This window comes from Mobula hypostoma, chromosome 10 (genome assembly GCF_963921235.1).
Source record: "Mobula hypostoma chromosome 10, sMobHyp1.1, whole genome shotgun sequence".
NCBI lineage: Eukaryota > Metazoa > Chordata > Chondrichthyes > Myliobatiformes > Myliobatidae > Mobula > Mobula hypostoma.
In genome coordinates, this window is record NC_086106.1 from 123,425,604 (window position 1) to 123,443,288 (window position 17,685).

At 44.2% G+C, this 17,685-nt stretch overlaps 1 protein-coding gene across 1 annotated transcript in view; it reads right to left on the bottom strand.

Annotated features, from left to right (window-relative positions):
- The window catches only part of fam199x (family with sequence similarity 199, X-linked), a 30,945-nt gene extending 14,450 nt beyond the window's left edge, over nt 1–16,495 (bottom strand). The window contains exons 1-4 of the mRNA XM_063061141.1: nt 16,381–16,495; nt 9,198–9,398; nt 3,241–3,469; nt 265–417 (exon numbers count right to left, since the gene is read on the bottom strand). Of these exons, the coding sequence (XP_062917211.1) occupies nt 265–417; nt 3,241–3,469; nt 9,198–9,364 (549 nt within the window). The 5' untranslated portion in view covers nt 9,365–9,398; nt 16,381–16,495. The remainder of the gene's footprint in view (nt 1–264; nt 418–3,240; nt 3,470–9,197; nt 9,399–16,380) is intronic.
- Nucleotides 16,496–17,685: the final 1,190 nt, after the last annotated feature.

The window sequence follows — 17,685 nt, forward strand, 5'->3', positions numbered from 1 at the left end:
GTGGGGCAGCACGATAGCGTAGAGGTGTGGGCATGCGATGCTGGCACCAGAAGCAGAGTAACAGTTCCGGACTGCCCCCAGCACATCTTCCAACTATGTTGGTCATTGACATAAATAACATATTTCACTGTAGGTTTCAGTGTTTTGTTGTACATTTGACAATTAAAGCTAATCTCTCATCTCTCTAATGTAACCACTATGCTAACTCGGTTAGGTTAATGATTACTTAATCATCCCACAGAAGATGTAACAAAGGCCAAATACCTGCTCATCATTGGTCATTGCACTCCACGGAAGCTCGTCCAAACTTCTGTGCTGCTTATTTCTTCTTTTTAGAACAGGGCATGGGGAACTAGTGACGCTGGGAACCACATCAGACAAGACATCACTTCCACTGGCAAAATCACTGCTAGCCAGCTGCAAAAGAATCAGTAAATGTTAAGAGCAAACAAATTCAAATCACTGGCCTGAACAATGTGACAATGCAACACGTTTAAGATCAGTAAATGTGTTAACTTTTAACTGTAATGCACTTTAAACCCAACTACGCAATTGTCATTAATACCTAACCCCAGATAGGTAGGGCACAGTCAATATATGTCTTCTCTCCAGAAACATTTTAACTTTCACAGCAATAAGTGCTATTGAACATAGGATATAGAAACATAGAAAATAGTTGCAGGAGTAGGCCATTTGGCCCTTTGAGCCTGCACCGCCACTCAGTATGATCACGGCTGATCATCCAACTCAGAACCCTGTACCAGCCTTCCCTCCATACCCCTTGATCCCTTTAGCCACAAGGGCCACATCACTACACAGTACAGACCCTTTGGCCCACAATAGTATTCTGGCCTTTTAACCTAATGCTTCAATCTAATGCTGAACTCCCATAGTCTTCCATTTTACATTCATCCATGTGCCTCTCTAAGAGTCTCCTAAATCTCCCCGATGTATCTGCCTCGACTACCACCTCTGGCAATGCATTGCAATCTCTGTGTAAAGAAAAACAACCTCTGATATCCCCCTACATTTTCCTCCAAACACCTTAAAATGATGAGCTCACATATTAGCCATGTCCGTTGTGAAAAACAGTCACTGGCTGTCCTCTCTATCTCTACCTGAAACACTTTGGGGCATTTTACAGAAATTTACTCAACAGTTAGTGTCTGAAAACTGACAATTTGCTACACACAAAACATTTATTTGCCAAGAAAGAACATAGTCAATATTATTTTTCACCCATTATTTAAAGATGCAGATTTCTCACTGAGTTACAATATTCACGTGGCCAAGTAATGGCTATATTTCCTACCTTTCTGCAATTTAGCTTAATTAATCACAACATTAGAGGCAGGTTCAATTCAATTAAAAGACATTTGTACAGGTGCAAAGTTTAGAGTAGGTTGCAATGACCAAAGAGGAATTCCTTTTCCATGTAACTCTAAACACCTGTTTTTGCCCTCTCCTTCAGACACAGCAAGCACCAAAGCCAGTTCTCACTGGATTCTGGAGGGTCCGGGAATTGCTTGGACACTATCTTGGGAAGATTAAATGAAGGTCACTTGTTTTTTATGCCATGGACCCCTACAATTAACAAAGGGGTCTGTGGACCCCAGGTTGGGAACTCGTGGGTTAGAGGGGAAAAAGCCAAATGTGACCAAATGAGAATCGCTGAGGTGAGTATCTTGTTCAGCGTGGATAAATTAAGTCAAAGGCCCTGTTTCTGTGCTGTGCAATCCTGACTAGAGTCATACTTGATTCAATAGAATAAGCAAAAATAAACTGCATCCTTTCATCAAAAGATTAGGCATTAATGAACAGAAGCAAAAGAACGAAAAGATATATTTTATGTAATCAGCAAAGATTTGGAGTAAATTGTGTCACTCCATCACTGAAATGTTCCCACAACCAACAGACTCACTTTAAAGGACTCTTCACATCATGTTCTCCATATTTATTGCATATTTATTTATTATTATATCTTCTTTTTGTGTTTGCAGTTTCTTGTCTTCTGCACTCTGGTTGAATGCCCTAGTTGGGCTGTCTTTCAGTGATTCTGTTATGGTTATTATTCTATAGATTTATTGAGTATGCCACAAGAAAATGAATCCCAGGGTTGTATATGGTGACATATGTACTTTGATAATAACATTATTTTTGAACTTTGGAAACAGAAATATAACTTTCAATAGGGGATTAAATATGGAATTGAGAAGAATAATTTCTATAGGTGGTGAGAGCAAAACTAATTAGTGTTCTTTGAAGGAAATGACACATAACAAACAGCATGCTGCATTGCGTCTGTACTCACTGAAGTTTAGAAGATTGAAGGGGGGGGGATCTCATTGAAACCTATCAAATATTGAAAGGCCTAGATAATGTGGACATGGAGAGGATGTTTCTGACAGTGGGAGAGTCCAGAAGGCATAGCCACAGAATAAAAGGACGTCCCTTTAGAACAGAGATGAGGAGGAATTTCTTCAGCCAGAGGGTGGAGAATCTGTGGAAATTATTGTCACAGACAGCTGTGCAGGCCAAATCATCTATATTTAAAGCGGAAGTTGATAGATTCTTGATTAGTCAGGGTGTCAAAGGTTATAGTAGTCATAGTCATACTTTATTGATCCCGGGGGAAATTGGTTTTCGTTACAGTTGCACCATAAATAATAAATAGTAATAGAACCATAAATAGTTAAATAGTAATATGTAAATTATGCCAGTAAATTATGAAATAAGTCCAGGGCCAGCCTATCGGCTCAGGGTGTCTGACCCTCCAAGGGAGGAGTTGTAAAGTTTGATGGCCACAGGCAGGAATGACTTCCTATGACGCTCTGTGCTGCACCTCAGAGGGATGAGTCTCTGGCTGAATGTACTCCTGTGCCCATCCAGTACATTATGTAGTGGATGGGAGACATTGACCAAGATGGCATGCAACTTAGACAGCATCCTCTTTTCAGACACCACCGTGAGAGAGTCCGGTTCCGTCCCCACAACATCACTGGCCTTACGAATGAGTTTGTTGATTCTGTTGGTGTCTACTACCCTCAGCCTGCTGCCCCAGCACACAACAGCAAACATGATAGACGAGAAGGTAGGAGAATGGGGTTGAGAGGGATAATAATCAAACATGATGGAATGGTGGAGCAGACCGGATGGGCTAAATGCCCTAATTCTGCTCCTGTTTCTTATGGAAAACATGGTTAACGCTAAAACTGCAGGCATAAAATTGTTTAGGCTCACCTGCCACTCAAATTCACTGTCCGACCAATCCCAATAGGTACTGATCGAGGAGGACACATCACTGCAGACACTACCCTCTGGAAAGAGGTCAAAGGATGCATTCTGAGTGAATTCCTGATCATCGAGCAGAGAGTAGCAGTCCTCCTGATCTCCACAGGAAACTGAGGAAAAGAGCTCCTCACTGCATTCAGAGCTGGCAACGCTCGTTCCACAGGAAGTCAGATTCCATCTGCATGCCAACAAGATACTTTTAAAATTTTCTGCAAAGTATTAGTATATATTAATACTTCCGATATAATTCAGAATCAAGTTTAATATCACTGGCGTACGTCATGAAAGTTGTTGTTTCACAAATTTCAGCAGTAATACATAAAAACAGACTATAAATTATTTTATTTATATATATTTATATTAAATAGTGCATACAGTGAGCAAAAACAGTGAGATAATGTTCATGGGTTGGTTAGCTGTGCGATCAGAGATCTGATGGTGCTTATAAAAGTGCCTCAAATACATGAGCCTGCATGAGAACAAAGTGATTAGCGCTCCGCTATTACAGCTCGGGACGTTCCGGAGTTCAGAGTTCAATTCCGGTGCCACTTGTAAGGAGTTTGTACCTTCTCCCTGTGACCGTCTGGGTTTTCTTCAGGTGCTCCAGTTTCCTCCCACAGTCCAAAGATGTACAGATTAGCAGGTCAATTGCCCATTGTAAATTGTCCTGTGATTAGGCCAGCAACCAACAGGCCAGTTACCGAGTGGCATGACTCAATGGTTTGGAAGGGCCTGTTCCGCACTGTATCTCTAAATAAAATCAACTGTTTCTGCTCCAGACAAGGGGAAATACTACGACAGAAATGTGCGAATGACCAAAGAGGAATTCGTTTTCCATGTTACTCCAAATGCAATCTGCTTTCTCCCTCCCCTTCATATTCACAGCAAGAACAAAACCCAGCTCTCACTGGATTCTGGAGGATCCGGAAATTGCTTGGACACCATATTGGGAAGGTAAAATGAAGGTCACACGTTTTGAGGCACGGGTGTGCAAACTCTACACAGACAGCAGCATTCTCACTCAGTGTGTGGTTGTCTTCAGGCGCTATTTATTTATTTATTTATTTATTTAGAGATACAGCATGGAACAGTCCCTTCTGGGCCAATGATCCACACCTCCCAGTAAACCACCTATTTAGCTCTAGCTTAATCACAGGACAATTTACAATGACGAGTTAACCTACTGATTGATATGTCTTTGGACTGCAGAAGAAAACCAGAGCACAAATAGGAAATGCACACTGTCACGAGAAGAACATACAAACCTCTTTAAGAGGACACCAGAATTGAATTCCAAACACCGACGCCTTGAGCTGTAATAGCGTTGTGCAAACTACTACAGCACCCGAAGTAGCTTTGTTATTCCATGGCACTTTCTTTCCCTTCACACATCCCAAAAGGTGTGCTGATTAGCAGGTTAATGGGCCAGTATAAATTGTCCCTAACATGTAGGTAGAACACAGAATATTACAGCACAGTTCAGGCCTAATGCGACCCTTTAACCTACCCCGTAATCAACCTAACCCTTCCCTAGATAAAGGGTATCGAATTGAAGCATCGACTGTTTATTTCCCTCCTTAAATGCTGCCTGACCTGCTGAGTTCCCTCAGCATTTTGTACATGTTACTCTCTATTTCCAGTATCTGCAGAATCTCTTGTGTTTATAATTAATGTAGGATTCGTGTAAACGCCTAATGATCAGGGTGGACTTGGCAAGATGAAGGGATGACTTCTGTGCTCTGTGATTATGCTTTGCTATTCTCAGCTCAATCCGAGCTCAATCCAAGATCAGCGACAGTGTCAAGTAAGAAGTGTGAGCTGTATAAATATGTGCTGCAGAGATCTATTCAGGTAACAGCATCACTGTCAGAGGAAGCAAAATAACTGGTACAAACTGCCTTTTATATTCACCTACCACTGACTGATCATACCTCAGATACCCTAGAGAACACCTCCAAGTTTAGGTGTCACAATATACAGTACAGACGGGAGAGGAACGTGGCCAAACCTGTGACCGTTAGGGTAAGGTGAGGTCATCCACCTGAGAAACTAAATGGCAAGAAGATGTAGACTCAGACACCACAAACAGAAATTATTAGAAGTACAAAGATACAAAATTTAGCGGGTCTCACAGATACCACATAGAGAAACTATATTAAAAAAAAACAAAAAAAAACTAAATCTGTTGATGAGTCCCAGAAATTTCAGTGACACCACAAACAGGAATTATTAAATGTCCAAATATACAAAATTGAATGTGTGAGTCTGAGAGACACCACAAATTATATAAAAAAGCAAAATGAAACAACAACATTGAATGTGTTAATGAGTCTTGCTTTTTTTCAAGGAGACTGGAAAACACATCAGGAAGGAAAGACTTCGTAAAGTAGGGTGCAGCACTTCATTGCAGGGCTAAGATTATACTACTTGGAATAACATCAGTACATTATGACACGTTCTTGTTAGACAGGTCATCAAAGGTTACAGAGAAAGGTAGGAGAATGGGGTTGAAGGGGATAATATATCAGCCATGATTGAATGGCAGAGTAAATTTGATGGGCCAAATGGCCTAATTCTGCTCCTGTTTCTTATGGTCACATTGGACCAAGCAGGTTTCAAAGATTCAAAGGTACATTTATTATCAAAGTACGTAAGCAGTATACAACTCTGAGATTCGTATTGTCCAGATAGCCACAAAACAAAGAAAACTATAGTGCCGTTCAAAGAAATCAACTCCACCCCCACGCACAAAAAAAAACTAATCGCGCAAAAGTGAACAAGAACATCAAACCTCAAACCCCCACTTAAAAAATGAATTGCACAAATGTCAAGAACATTAAACCTCAACCCCCCCAACATAAAAACAAGTTTTACATATGTCAACAAAAGTATCGAACCTCAACCCAACCGCATAAAAAAAAATCACACAAAAGGCAACAAGGATATAAAAACATAAAACTGAAAGAATCCAATTTTAACTACAGTCCACAGCGCAATCCATAAATCATTAGAACTTTGGTAACATCCTCCAACAGGGGGAGGGGGAGAGACCACTCAAAAGCAGAGGCCTTCCCTTGGGAGCAGCGAGCCAGAGGCAGGTAGTCAGTGCTGAACACTTGCTCGCCTTCTGTATTCGCCTCGATGTTTCAATTTTCCTCAACGCTTTAATCACTGAGAAATGGAGTCGATCATGAGCTCGTGCCCTGTCTCTAAGCTTCTTTACCTTGAGGTAGCTCAAGACTTGGAATTTTCTCCGAGACAGCAAAGCTCTAGATTACTCAATCGATTTTCAAGTTGTAAATTGTAGGCTCTATCAGTACCAGAAACACATTTAAAATAAAACAAGATGTAGAAGAAGTGAAATAGACAGTTTTGGTGACTATCTAGAAGATGTCGCCCGAGGAAGCGCTGTTCGCTGGTGCCACCTTGACTGGAGTACAACGAGTATAGTTTATGAATTAATCAAGTGAGGTACTTAACATGAATTAAAGACTTATAGTGTGGTTTAAAAAAAGTTTATTTCCTCTGTTGAGAAGCTTGCTGACAGGGAGAATTTCATCATATAGTAAGGATAATAATCAGAAACACTCCCTCCTAAAAACACTGAACAATTGAAAATTGTACAAACAAAACAGCGATTTTGTGGTGTACACTCAGGTCTGCATGGCCAGATTCTGCTCTAACTCCATCTATAAGTTTGCAGAAGATACCACCGTAGTGTGCCAGGTCTCAAATAATGATGAGTTGGAGTGCCGAAAGGAGACGGAGAGCTTAGTAGCATATTATCATGACAAAGAGCTGGTCAAGAAAGGGAGGAAGTGTGTGTGTGTGTGTGTGTGTGTGTGTGTGGCGAATTTGCTCCTCTGAACATCAACACTGTTGAGATCGAGAGTGCTAGAGCTTCAGGTTTCTAGTAATGAACATCAACAATAGACTGTCCTGGTCCAACGATGTAGATGCCATGGCCAAGAAAGCTCAACGATGTCTCTGTTTCCTCAGGAGATGAAAGGTTATGTGCCATGTCCCTGGCAGCCCAGTTGAGCACCACCAAAGAATTGTAGACGATGTTCCCCAGCCAGGTGTGATCACAGCAGTGCTCTAGAAAAGGCAACTAGTCCGTACTGAGCTCCTTTGTCTTGCTACTACTTGCAAGGTTTGACAACCCCTGACAAAAGACAATGCCCCAAGATGCAAAATTGAACAGCAACATTCCAATCACAAATACTCCATTCAAATCCCTGTACAGCAATCAGAGGAATATACACTCAGAGGCCACCTAGACTTTGAGTTGAAGAGGAAACAATGAATGGATGGACAAATGCAGAAATACTCACATTGGGACAAAAAAGGAAAGACGGGATAGGCACTGATCTGCTGGGAAACAAACAGGGAATGCTGCAAGAACTCAGCAGGCCCAGTAGCATCTGTGGAGAATTAAAAAGAGTTGACATTTCAGTCAATAACCTTCCTTCTGCATTTGAATATCCAGAAACACACACTCAGTGGCCTCTTCATTAGGCATGTCTGTACATCCTGTTAATACAAATACCTAATTAGCCAATCATGTGGCAGCAACTCAGTGCATAAAGCCTGCAGACGTGGTCAAGAGGTCCAGTTGTTGTTCAGATCAAATATCAGAATGGGAAAAAAATATGATCTGAGCGAACTTAACTGTGAGTGGTTTGAGCAACTCCAAATCTTCTGATCTCCTGGGGTTTTCACGCGAACAGTTTCAAGAGCTTACACAGAATTGTGTGAAAAACATCCAATGAGCAGTAGTTCAGTGGATGAAAGCATCCTGTTAATGAAAGTCAGAGGAGAATGGCCAGACTGGTTCAAGCTGACAGGAAGGCAACAGTAACTCAAATGGTGTGCAGAGCCGCATCTCTGAACATATATATCAAATCTTGAAGTGGATGGGGTAAGCAGAAGTCCATGAACATACACTCATCGGCCACTTTATTAGATACAGGAGGCACCCAATAACGTTGTCTCTGAGTATACATTCCAGTCTTTCAAAGTGGCATCTTCACTCATATGCAAATTTAACCCACGTCATTCTTCAATGAGAACAATCAGAACCAAAACACAAGAGGCAGCAGAATCGGCAAATCACTGTCTTTATTCCAGAACCCAATACCCTCCAAACCAACAACTTCACAACACTTCTGAAGCCAGTACAACACATGCCTGGATTTAAGGTAGATTGACAACACAATCCGCTGGCAGGTCGTCAATATAAAATTTGTTAGCTGGGCGCACCATGGCAGTGTAGCGGTTCGTATAACGCTTTCACAGTTCCAGGTGGAGTTCAAAGTTCAATTCCAGATTCAGCTGTAAGGAGACTGTACATCTCCCTACAGAATGCGAGGGTTTCCTTTGGCTGCTTCGGTTTCCTCTCAGTCCAAAAACATACCAGTTAGTAAATTAATTGGTCATTGTAAATGCCCCATGATTAGACTACAGCTAAACAAGGGATTGCTGGGGGGTGTAGATCAAAGGGTTGGAAGGGATTTCGTGGACTTGCATAAATTAAGTCCACAATTCAAACAATATTTGAACTGGACACACCTTAATGTAGCACCAATTCAGTAAATGGGACAGAAGCCAAATAATTGTCGATATTTTTACTCAGCAAACTTTTCTTTTAAATCGCTAATGTGCGTTTTCAGGACCCAGCAGATGTGAATAAATACATTTGTGAAATGGCACCCAGAGAGATTTATTTATCACAATATTAAGTAACTTACAGAAATAGCTTTAGTGTGAATACAAAGTGTAGACGAGTCTACGTTCCCTGCTGAAATTCATTCCCTCTGCACACCCCACAAGTAACATTTGGCATCTAATTCTCAGTGCCAATAAAACCAAAGGTTATAGAATATGGTCAGACTGCTGTTACCTACCGGTTGGTGTGGAGTCTGTGCAGTGGGTCAGTTCTATGGCACGATGAAAGCTGGCATCCAAAGTCACTGACATCAAGACTGGCAACATCACTGGTGTGTCCCCGCTGGGGTAACAAGGGAAATGGCTCATCCGGTGCCAGGAACTTGCCGTACAAATCATCCGACATTTTTCGTTCAATAATTGATGTGCGGGTGTAAAACCTGTCAAAGAAAGAAGGTTTTAACAGACAATGTAGTGAAAGAGTGATGCACAGGAGCAGCACAGTAGAGTAGCAGTTAGTGCAATCGTTTTACGGCACCAGCGATCACCAGCCAGGTTCCACCTGTACTCACTAGAGTCTAGAAGAATGGGGAGGCGGTGGGGGGGTGGGGGGGGGAAGTCTCATTTAAACCTACCAAATATTTAAAGGCCTAGATAGCTCTAGATAGAGTGGATGTGGAGAAGATGTTTCCTACAGTGAGGGAGTCTACAGCTAGAGGGTGCAACTGCAGAATAGAGGGATGTCCATTTAGAACAGAGATGAGAAGGAATTTCTTTAGCCAGAAGGTGGTGAATCTGTGGAATTAATTGCCACCGATAGCTCTGGAGGCCAAATCATTAAGTATTAAAGCAGAGGCTGAGAAATTGCTGATTAGTTAGAGTGTCAAAGGTTATGGAGAGAAGGCAGGAGAATGGAGTTGAGAGGGATAATTAATCAGCCAAGATAGAATGGCAAGAGCAGACTCGTTGGGCTGAATGGCCAAATTCTGCTCCGATGTCTTACGCCTTTTTGGATTCCCGCTGCTCTCTGTAAGACATTTTACTACCTGTTTCAATGTACAGGTGACAAATAAAGTTAATTATCTCTATACAAAACTTCACCATGGATGTTTTCAAGCCTGGCTGCAAAGAGGAGGATTGGTCGTGGGGCTAGCAACCCCATTCTATAAAAACACAAAGCTACAAAATACCAGCAGAAGATCCAAGGAACTCATCACTGGGAGAGGAAGGACACTCCAAGAAGATGGGCTACATCTGGGAAGAGTTTGAAAGACTGGTCCAAGACTCTGGTGAGCTGCTGTCACTGGCCTGCATGGGCTTTAGAAGAATGCTTACACAAGGAGAGAACCTACCAACTCCTTACAAACTATGGTGGGAATTGAACCCCAACCTATAAATCGCTATATTACTGTGCCACCCGTAAGGTACCACACCTTATTGAATCAAGAAGTCTTCAGTGGTGTGGTGTGATCAATGCAAGGGGAGCCAAATAATCGAGAGGGCAGGGAAGAAATGCTGTTGTAATATGATTGCCACTAATCACATAATGGGTAGGCTCAGCACAGAAACAAGCCCTTTAGAACAACATGAAAGGAAGACAGCAACTATCCTTGATTGGGAGTTTGAATAGATTTGGTATGTCAACAAATACACTCACAAACATCTATAGATGTACCATGGAGAGCATTCTCAGGCTGCATATTCAGGGGGCTACTGCACAGGACCGAAAGAAGCTGCAGAAGGTTGTAAATTTAGTTGGCTCCATCTTGGGTCCTAGCCCACAACGTACCCAGGATACCTTCAAGGAGCAGTGTCTCAGAAAGGCAGCGTCCATTATTAAGGACCTTCAACACCCAGGGCATGCTCTTTTCTCACTGTTTCCATCAGGTAGGAGATACAGAAGCCTGAAGGCACACACTCAGTGATTCAGGAACAGCTTCTTCCCCTCTGCCATCTGAATCGTAAATGGACATTGAACCCTTGAACACTCTCATTTTAAAAATATATATTATTTCTGTTTTTAGCACAATTTTTAATCTAGTTAATATCTGCATACTGCAATTGATTTACTTATTTATTAACTTTTTCATTCTATATTATGTATTGCATTGAACTGCTGCTGCTAAGTAACCAAATTTCATGACACATGCCGGTGACAATAAACCCCGATTCTGACCATGACTATAGGCAGGGCAGTAAGCAACTGGATCACTGTACAGAGACCAAGTTCAGCTCCCATCATAGCGAGGAAATTCAGACTGAATTAGTGAGTGTCTAATCATCTCCCCTGGACATGACCATTGCCATGATTAATGCCTTGAGGGTCCTAATGGGGCAGAAATTCAACCAGGCCAGCCATGTACAAATAAAAGCTTCAGCTTGGATCAGAGGTTAGATAACCCGCTTTGAGAAACTCACTTAATTTATGATAATTCAAGTTTGTTAACTTGTGTTTGCGATGTACTGTGCTGCTGTAAACTAATTATCATGGCATTACGCTGTTACAACTCGGGGCATCAGAGTTCAATTCCGCTATTCTCTGTAAGCAAGTTCCTATGTTCCTTCCTGTGTGCATGTGTGTTTTCTTCTGGGTGCTCCAGTTTCCTCCAACAGTCCAGAGTTAGTAGGTTAATTGGCCATTGTAAATTGTCCCATGATGAAGCTTGGGTGGAATTGGTGGCTGCTGGATGGCACGGCCCAAAGGACCGATTCCCCACTGTATCTCCGAATTAAATAAAAAACCATAAGGATTCGCTTCATCTTTCACTTGTACATTGAAACACGCAGTGAAATGTGTAGTTTGGTCAAATCAAATCAGTCAGGATTGTGCTAGGCAGCCTGGAAATATCGCCATGCTTACGGTGCCAACATAACTTGCCCACAACTGACTAACTCCTGCAGTATGCCTTTGAAACGTGGGAGGAAACGGGAGCAACCTCACACAATCACAGGGAAAACATACAAACTCCTTGCAGACAACGGGGGGAATTCAACTCCCATTTTACAGCTAACCACTACACTATCATGCTGCCCTATCTAGGTGAAAATTGGATGGAAACCTACCTCCCACCTACCATTGTAACTTACACATCACACCTTCCACTGCATATATTGGCACACATTTATCCCATGTTTAATTCAGCCTTTTCTGCAACACTTTGGAAACCAGAAGATATTTTTGGCAGTGTGATAATTCCCCCACAGATACAAACCAAATTAGAACCAAAAGCTAACAGCACTGAATGCCCTGAGAGTCCCCTAAGAACTTGCCCAAATATAGGACAGTATGAACAATCCAGGGCCAAGGAAACACAAACCTCACACTGTTAATTGAACTGAGCTTCAACTTGTCACCAGCAGATAAACAAGCCCTTTGCCCCTCCGTGTACGTATTTTACACCAATCCCTTTTATCTGTACTTATGCATGTTGGACGTGCAGTAACTTTAACCAGCGAATCAAAAAAAAAATGCAATCAGGAAAACTTTACAGTTTTACGGTAACTTTTTCTCACAGCATAAATTCAAAGAAACAGCAAACTGTTTCAATGTGAATTAATCACACAGGAACTCAAATTATTCCCAAAAAGTGACATTCTTAGTGCAATAAAGTGTAAGAATAAAAATCTGATCACAGCTTCCAAAATTAAGGGCGCCGCGGTAGCATAGTGGTTAGTGCGACGTTATTACAGCTCAGGGCATTGGAGATTGCAGGTCTATTCCAGCCTCCTCCGAAAGGAGTTTGTATGTCTTCCCCGTGAAAATGTGGGTTTCCTCTGGGTGCTCCAGTTTCCTTACACAGTCCAAAGATGTACCGGTTAGTAGGTTAGACTCATAAGCCACTTGAGAGCGCATAAGTAGATCAACAGAACAAAGACCATCGTCCTCGACCTCGAGGGACAGCCACGATGAGTAGGTTAATTCGTCATTGCAAATTGTCCCCCCTCCAAGAGGATGACAACCTTGTCATAGGCTTTGGAGGCTTGTGTGCCTCAGTGACCCAGGGAGCTACGTTGGCCAGAGTCAGGGCTTATGCTTTATCTCTTGACAAGGTCCCCATGCCAAACAGGTCAAAGATTAGAGGCTGGCCCTCCAGGTTCGGGCGCTCAATCCAGACTGGTAAAACAAAACTGTTATAGAAACAGCAATGAAGAACCCTTCTACATACGACAGTATTCCTGAGCCTCCACTCAGAACTTGCATGACTGACAGTAGTGAAAACTGAGCCACTGACATGACGAAGGAAGCCCTGAACACCACCAGAGATGGAGGACCTTCATTGCTGCCCCACATGCCAGCGGCTTAATGGGCAGTAAGTAAATTGTCCCACGATTGGGCAAGGATTAAAATGGTAGTTTGCTGGGCAGCACAGCTCAATGGGCTGAAGGGCCTGTTCTGCGAGGATCTCTAAACAAAACAAATAAATGAAAATAAATAAAATTAATTCCAGGAAACTTGTTGATAAAAATGCATCTCTGATATTGGCATTGCAGAAGTGCCTTTTACCTACTGGAAGCTCACAGTGGTAAACTTGAATTTTTGAAATCTTATTTGGGGTTTGAGCATAAGCCAGGTTACCTGAAGGAAAAGTCACCAGCAAGCGTTCTCTCACGTACATGGAAACACAAGGTGAGATGCATCATTCATGTCAACGGCCAACACAGTCCAAAGATGTGCTGGGGGCAGCTCGCAAATATCGCCACACTTCCGGCGCCAACATAGCTTGGCCCATAAATTACTAACTGGTACATCTTTGTGGGAGGAAACCGGAGCAATAGGGGGAAACCCACGTGGCCATGGGGAGAACGGACAAATCCCTTACAGACAGAGGTGCGAATTGAACCCCAGGCTATTGATCGCTAGTGCCGTAAGGTGCCAATGTCATGTAATAGCTAGCATTATGCAATGACAGCTTGAGGGGTCAAGGTTCAGAGTTCAATTCCTGTGTTCCCTGTAGGTAAGTTTCTACAGACTTCCTGTGTGTGAGAGTTTCCTCTGGGTGTTCCAGTTTCCTCCCACAGTTCAAAGCTTAATTGGTCCACGGCAGATTACGCTGAAGGTTAAATGTGTGTGTTGCTAAGGGGTGCAGCTCGTCAGGCCAGAAGGACTATCTCGAAATAAACAAACAATAAAGCATTACAGTCACCGCTAAGCTACTGTGATCTGCATTAATAAAACATCCTGAGACTATTACAGGGGACCTGGTTAAAAACATCTCATCATATCAGCAGCTCCCAGCAGCACTACCACGGACTGAAGCCTGGATTATGAAAATTCACATCCCTTGTTTGTGGAATCAGAGCAGAGGCTGCCTGAGTCAGCCCCTTGAACGTGTGATCCCTGGATTAAAACTCAAGCCCACGAGCGGCTGACTCAGGGACGAGGAGTAGGCAGGCAGAGCCGCTCTGAGTCAGGGCTGACAGCAGGTGCCACCCACCACACTACCTTCCATTCAGCTCACCTCCTTCGGACAGGACGGTGTTCAGAGGTGACCAAGCAGCTGAGCAGACCAAAAGCGGCTGCAAGCCCTGGGGCTTGAGATACCAGTCACCCTGGGGAAAGCGAGTCACCATCCTGGGGCAGAGACTGGGGGAAGAAACTCAGGGCGAGGTGTTTTCACAGAGCGTCAGGGGTGGTACCAAAGACAAACATAACAGTGGTGCTTCAGAGCAACACACACAAAACGCTGAAGGAACTCAGCAGGTCAGGCGACTCTATGGAGGGGAATAAACAGTTAATGCTTTGGGCTGAGATCGTTCATCAGGACTGAAAGGAAGGGGGCAGAACCTGCCAGCTTGTACAATTCCCTCTCCCTCTGCTTCTCCCCATTTCCCTTCAGTCCTGATGAAGGGTCTCCACCCGAAACGTTGACTGTTTATTTCTCTCCAGAGTCTGCCTGACCTACTGAGTTCTACCAGCATTTTGTGTGCGTTGCTCAAAATTTTTAACATCTGCAGAATCTCCTGTTTACAAGCAGTGTTTTAAGAGGCTGTTAGATGCACAAACATCCAGAAATGGAAGGATATTGATCAGTTATAAGCATCAGAGATTTAGATTAATCTGGCATTGTGTTTGCTGCCAACACAAAACACAAGGGTCTGTCTCTGAGTTGCACTGTTACAATAATTGAAAATAAAGAGGCAACCAATTGTATGGCTCTTTCAAAGAACATACAGATAAAATAGGGATTTTTTAAAATAAGATCTTAGTTGTACAACAGCAAATTTATATAAAAAATAATAACAGTGAACACCAAGCGGCCAAGAGCAAAGCATTTAGATAGCAACTGAAACAAGGTCACACTGTATCTCCAAATAAAAATTAAAGCACTCACAGGGACCCGCTGTGGGAGGGGGTGAAGAGAGACCAAGGTCCCACCACTTGCAGGGATACAAGGAGCGAGGGGAGTGGGGTAAGAGAGGAACTGAGATTTCATCGCCTAAAGTTTTGGGGCAGGGGGTGGAGTGAATTGAGGTAGAGAGTTGTCACCACGAACAGGAACTTGACCCAAGGGGACAGAGACAGCAGTCCTACCACCCACAGGGACTGAGGCAGAAAGTTGTCACCACAAACAGGAACTTGACCCAAGGGGCAAGACTGCAGTCCCACCACCCACAGGATCTGGGGCATGAGGAGACAGAGACTGAGGACGACCCACACAGACTGAGGTACAGAGGTGTCACCAGTGACAGGAACTAGACCCAGAGGGGACAAAGACTGAGGACCACCCACACAGACTGAGGTACAGAGGTGTCACCACCCACATGATCTGAGGCTGTAGGGGACAGAGACTGAGGACCATCCAGAGATTGATGTACAGAGGTGACACGACCGACAGGAACTAGAACCGGGGGGACAGTGAGTGAGGACTACCCACACATACTGAGGTACAGAGGTGTCGCCACCGACAGGAACTAGACCCGGAAGGGATAGAGCGTGAGGACCACCCACAGAGATTGAGGTACAGAGGTGTCACCTCCCACCGGATCCGGGGCTAAGGCCCGGTGCTGAGACCGAGACCGTGTCCCCATCATCCATATAAAGTGAGCCTAGGACCGGGGGGCGGGGAGCAAAGACCATCATGCACACGGATTCAGGGCAGGAGCTGCAGCCCGGGGGTTTGGGGGAGAACGGAACAGGGTCTCTACTTCTACCAGAAATACAGAGATACAGAGATCCCACCACCCTTAGGACCTGGAGCCTGGCGGGGCTGTGGGGAGACCGCAGGGAACAGAGGAATGGATCTCCCCACCCACTGGGTCCCGGGAGTGGTAAAACAGAGACCAAGGTTCCCACCACCCACAGGACCCGGCGCTGGGACAGGGGGCAGAACGACGACGGCTCGACATTCACATGCTCCCGGGAACGGGGACCGGTGCGGCCCGGGATCCCCCTCCGGATATTACTCCCCTCCCCGGACTCACCCGCTGCCGCTGCCGCCGCCGCCGCCACCGCGGCTCCGCGTCCCTCTGCCTCCGTCCCGCCGCTGACCTCACTTCCGCTGCCGCTCTCCCACCATCCACAGGGGGCAGCAGCGGCTTCCCTGTGCCGGCTCAGAACAACGACAGGGAGCTTCCCCACTGACTTCCCAGTGATCCCTAAAGATTCACTAGTGATTCTCAAAGATCCCCAGGGACTTCTTAGTCATAGAAAAGTACCGCACAGAAACTGGTCCATTTAGTCTGTGCCAAACCACTCAAACTGCCTAGTTGCATCGACCTGCACCGGGACCATGGCCCTCCATACCGCTACCGTCCATGTTCATATCCAAACGTTGAAATTGAGCTCACATGCACCACTTGTGCTGGCAGCTTGTTCCACACTCTCACGACACTCTAAGTAAAGGGGTTCCCATTAAACTTTTCATCTTTCACCTTTAACCCATGACCTCTGGTTGTAGACCCAACGATTCCCGGGTGCCTTCCAGTGATTCCTAAAGAATTCCTAGTGACTCCCAGAGATTCTGAAAGAATCCACAGTGACTCTTAATGGTTCCCCAGTGCCATCATAGTGATTCCCAAAGATTCCCCAGTGACTCCCAGTGATTTCCCCATGGAATGCAGTCATTCCTCTGTGACACCCAGTGATACTCGGTGACACCTGGTGAATCTCCAGTGACTGCCGGTAACTTCCCATGACTCCCAGTGTTTCCCAGTGATTTCCTGCCCCCCCCCCAAGGCATCCATTGATCCTAACACTCTCAGTGATTCCCCCAGTAACACCTGGTGACTCCCATTACTTCCACAGTGACTGCAGTAACTCCCCGTGACATCTGCACTACATGCAGTGCCCAACACATACTTCCCAAAGCTGTTTTTACTACACAACACACATAAAAATTGCTGGTGAATGCAGCAGGCCAGGCAGCATCTATAGGAAAAGGTACAGTCGACATTTCGTTAGTCCTGACGAAGGGTCTTGGCCCGAAACGTCGACTGTACCTCTTCCTAGAGATGCTTCCTGGCCTGCTGCATTCACTGGCAACTTTTATGTGTGTTGCTTGAAATTCCAGCATCTGCAGATTTCCTCGAGTTTGTGTTTACTACATGACATAGCACTTCAAGAATAGTTCAGATCCTTTGCTGGGGGAAGTTCTTGAATGGACTGACAGAAATACCAGGCTTTCTGTTTTAAAAGATTAAATTGGTTTGTGTTGGTAAAGTGGAAAACTCAGTTTTGCATTCCATCCATACAGATCATTTCATCAGATCAGTGCATTGAGATAGTGC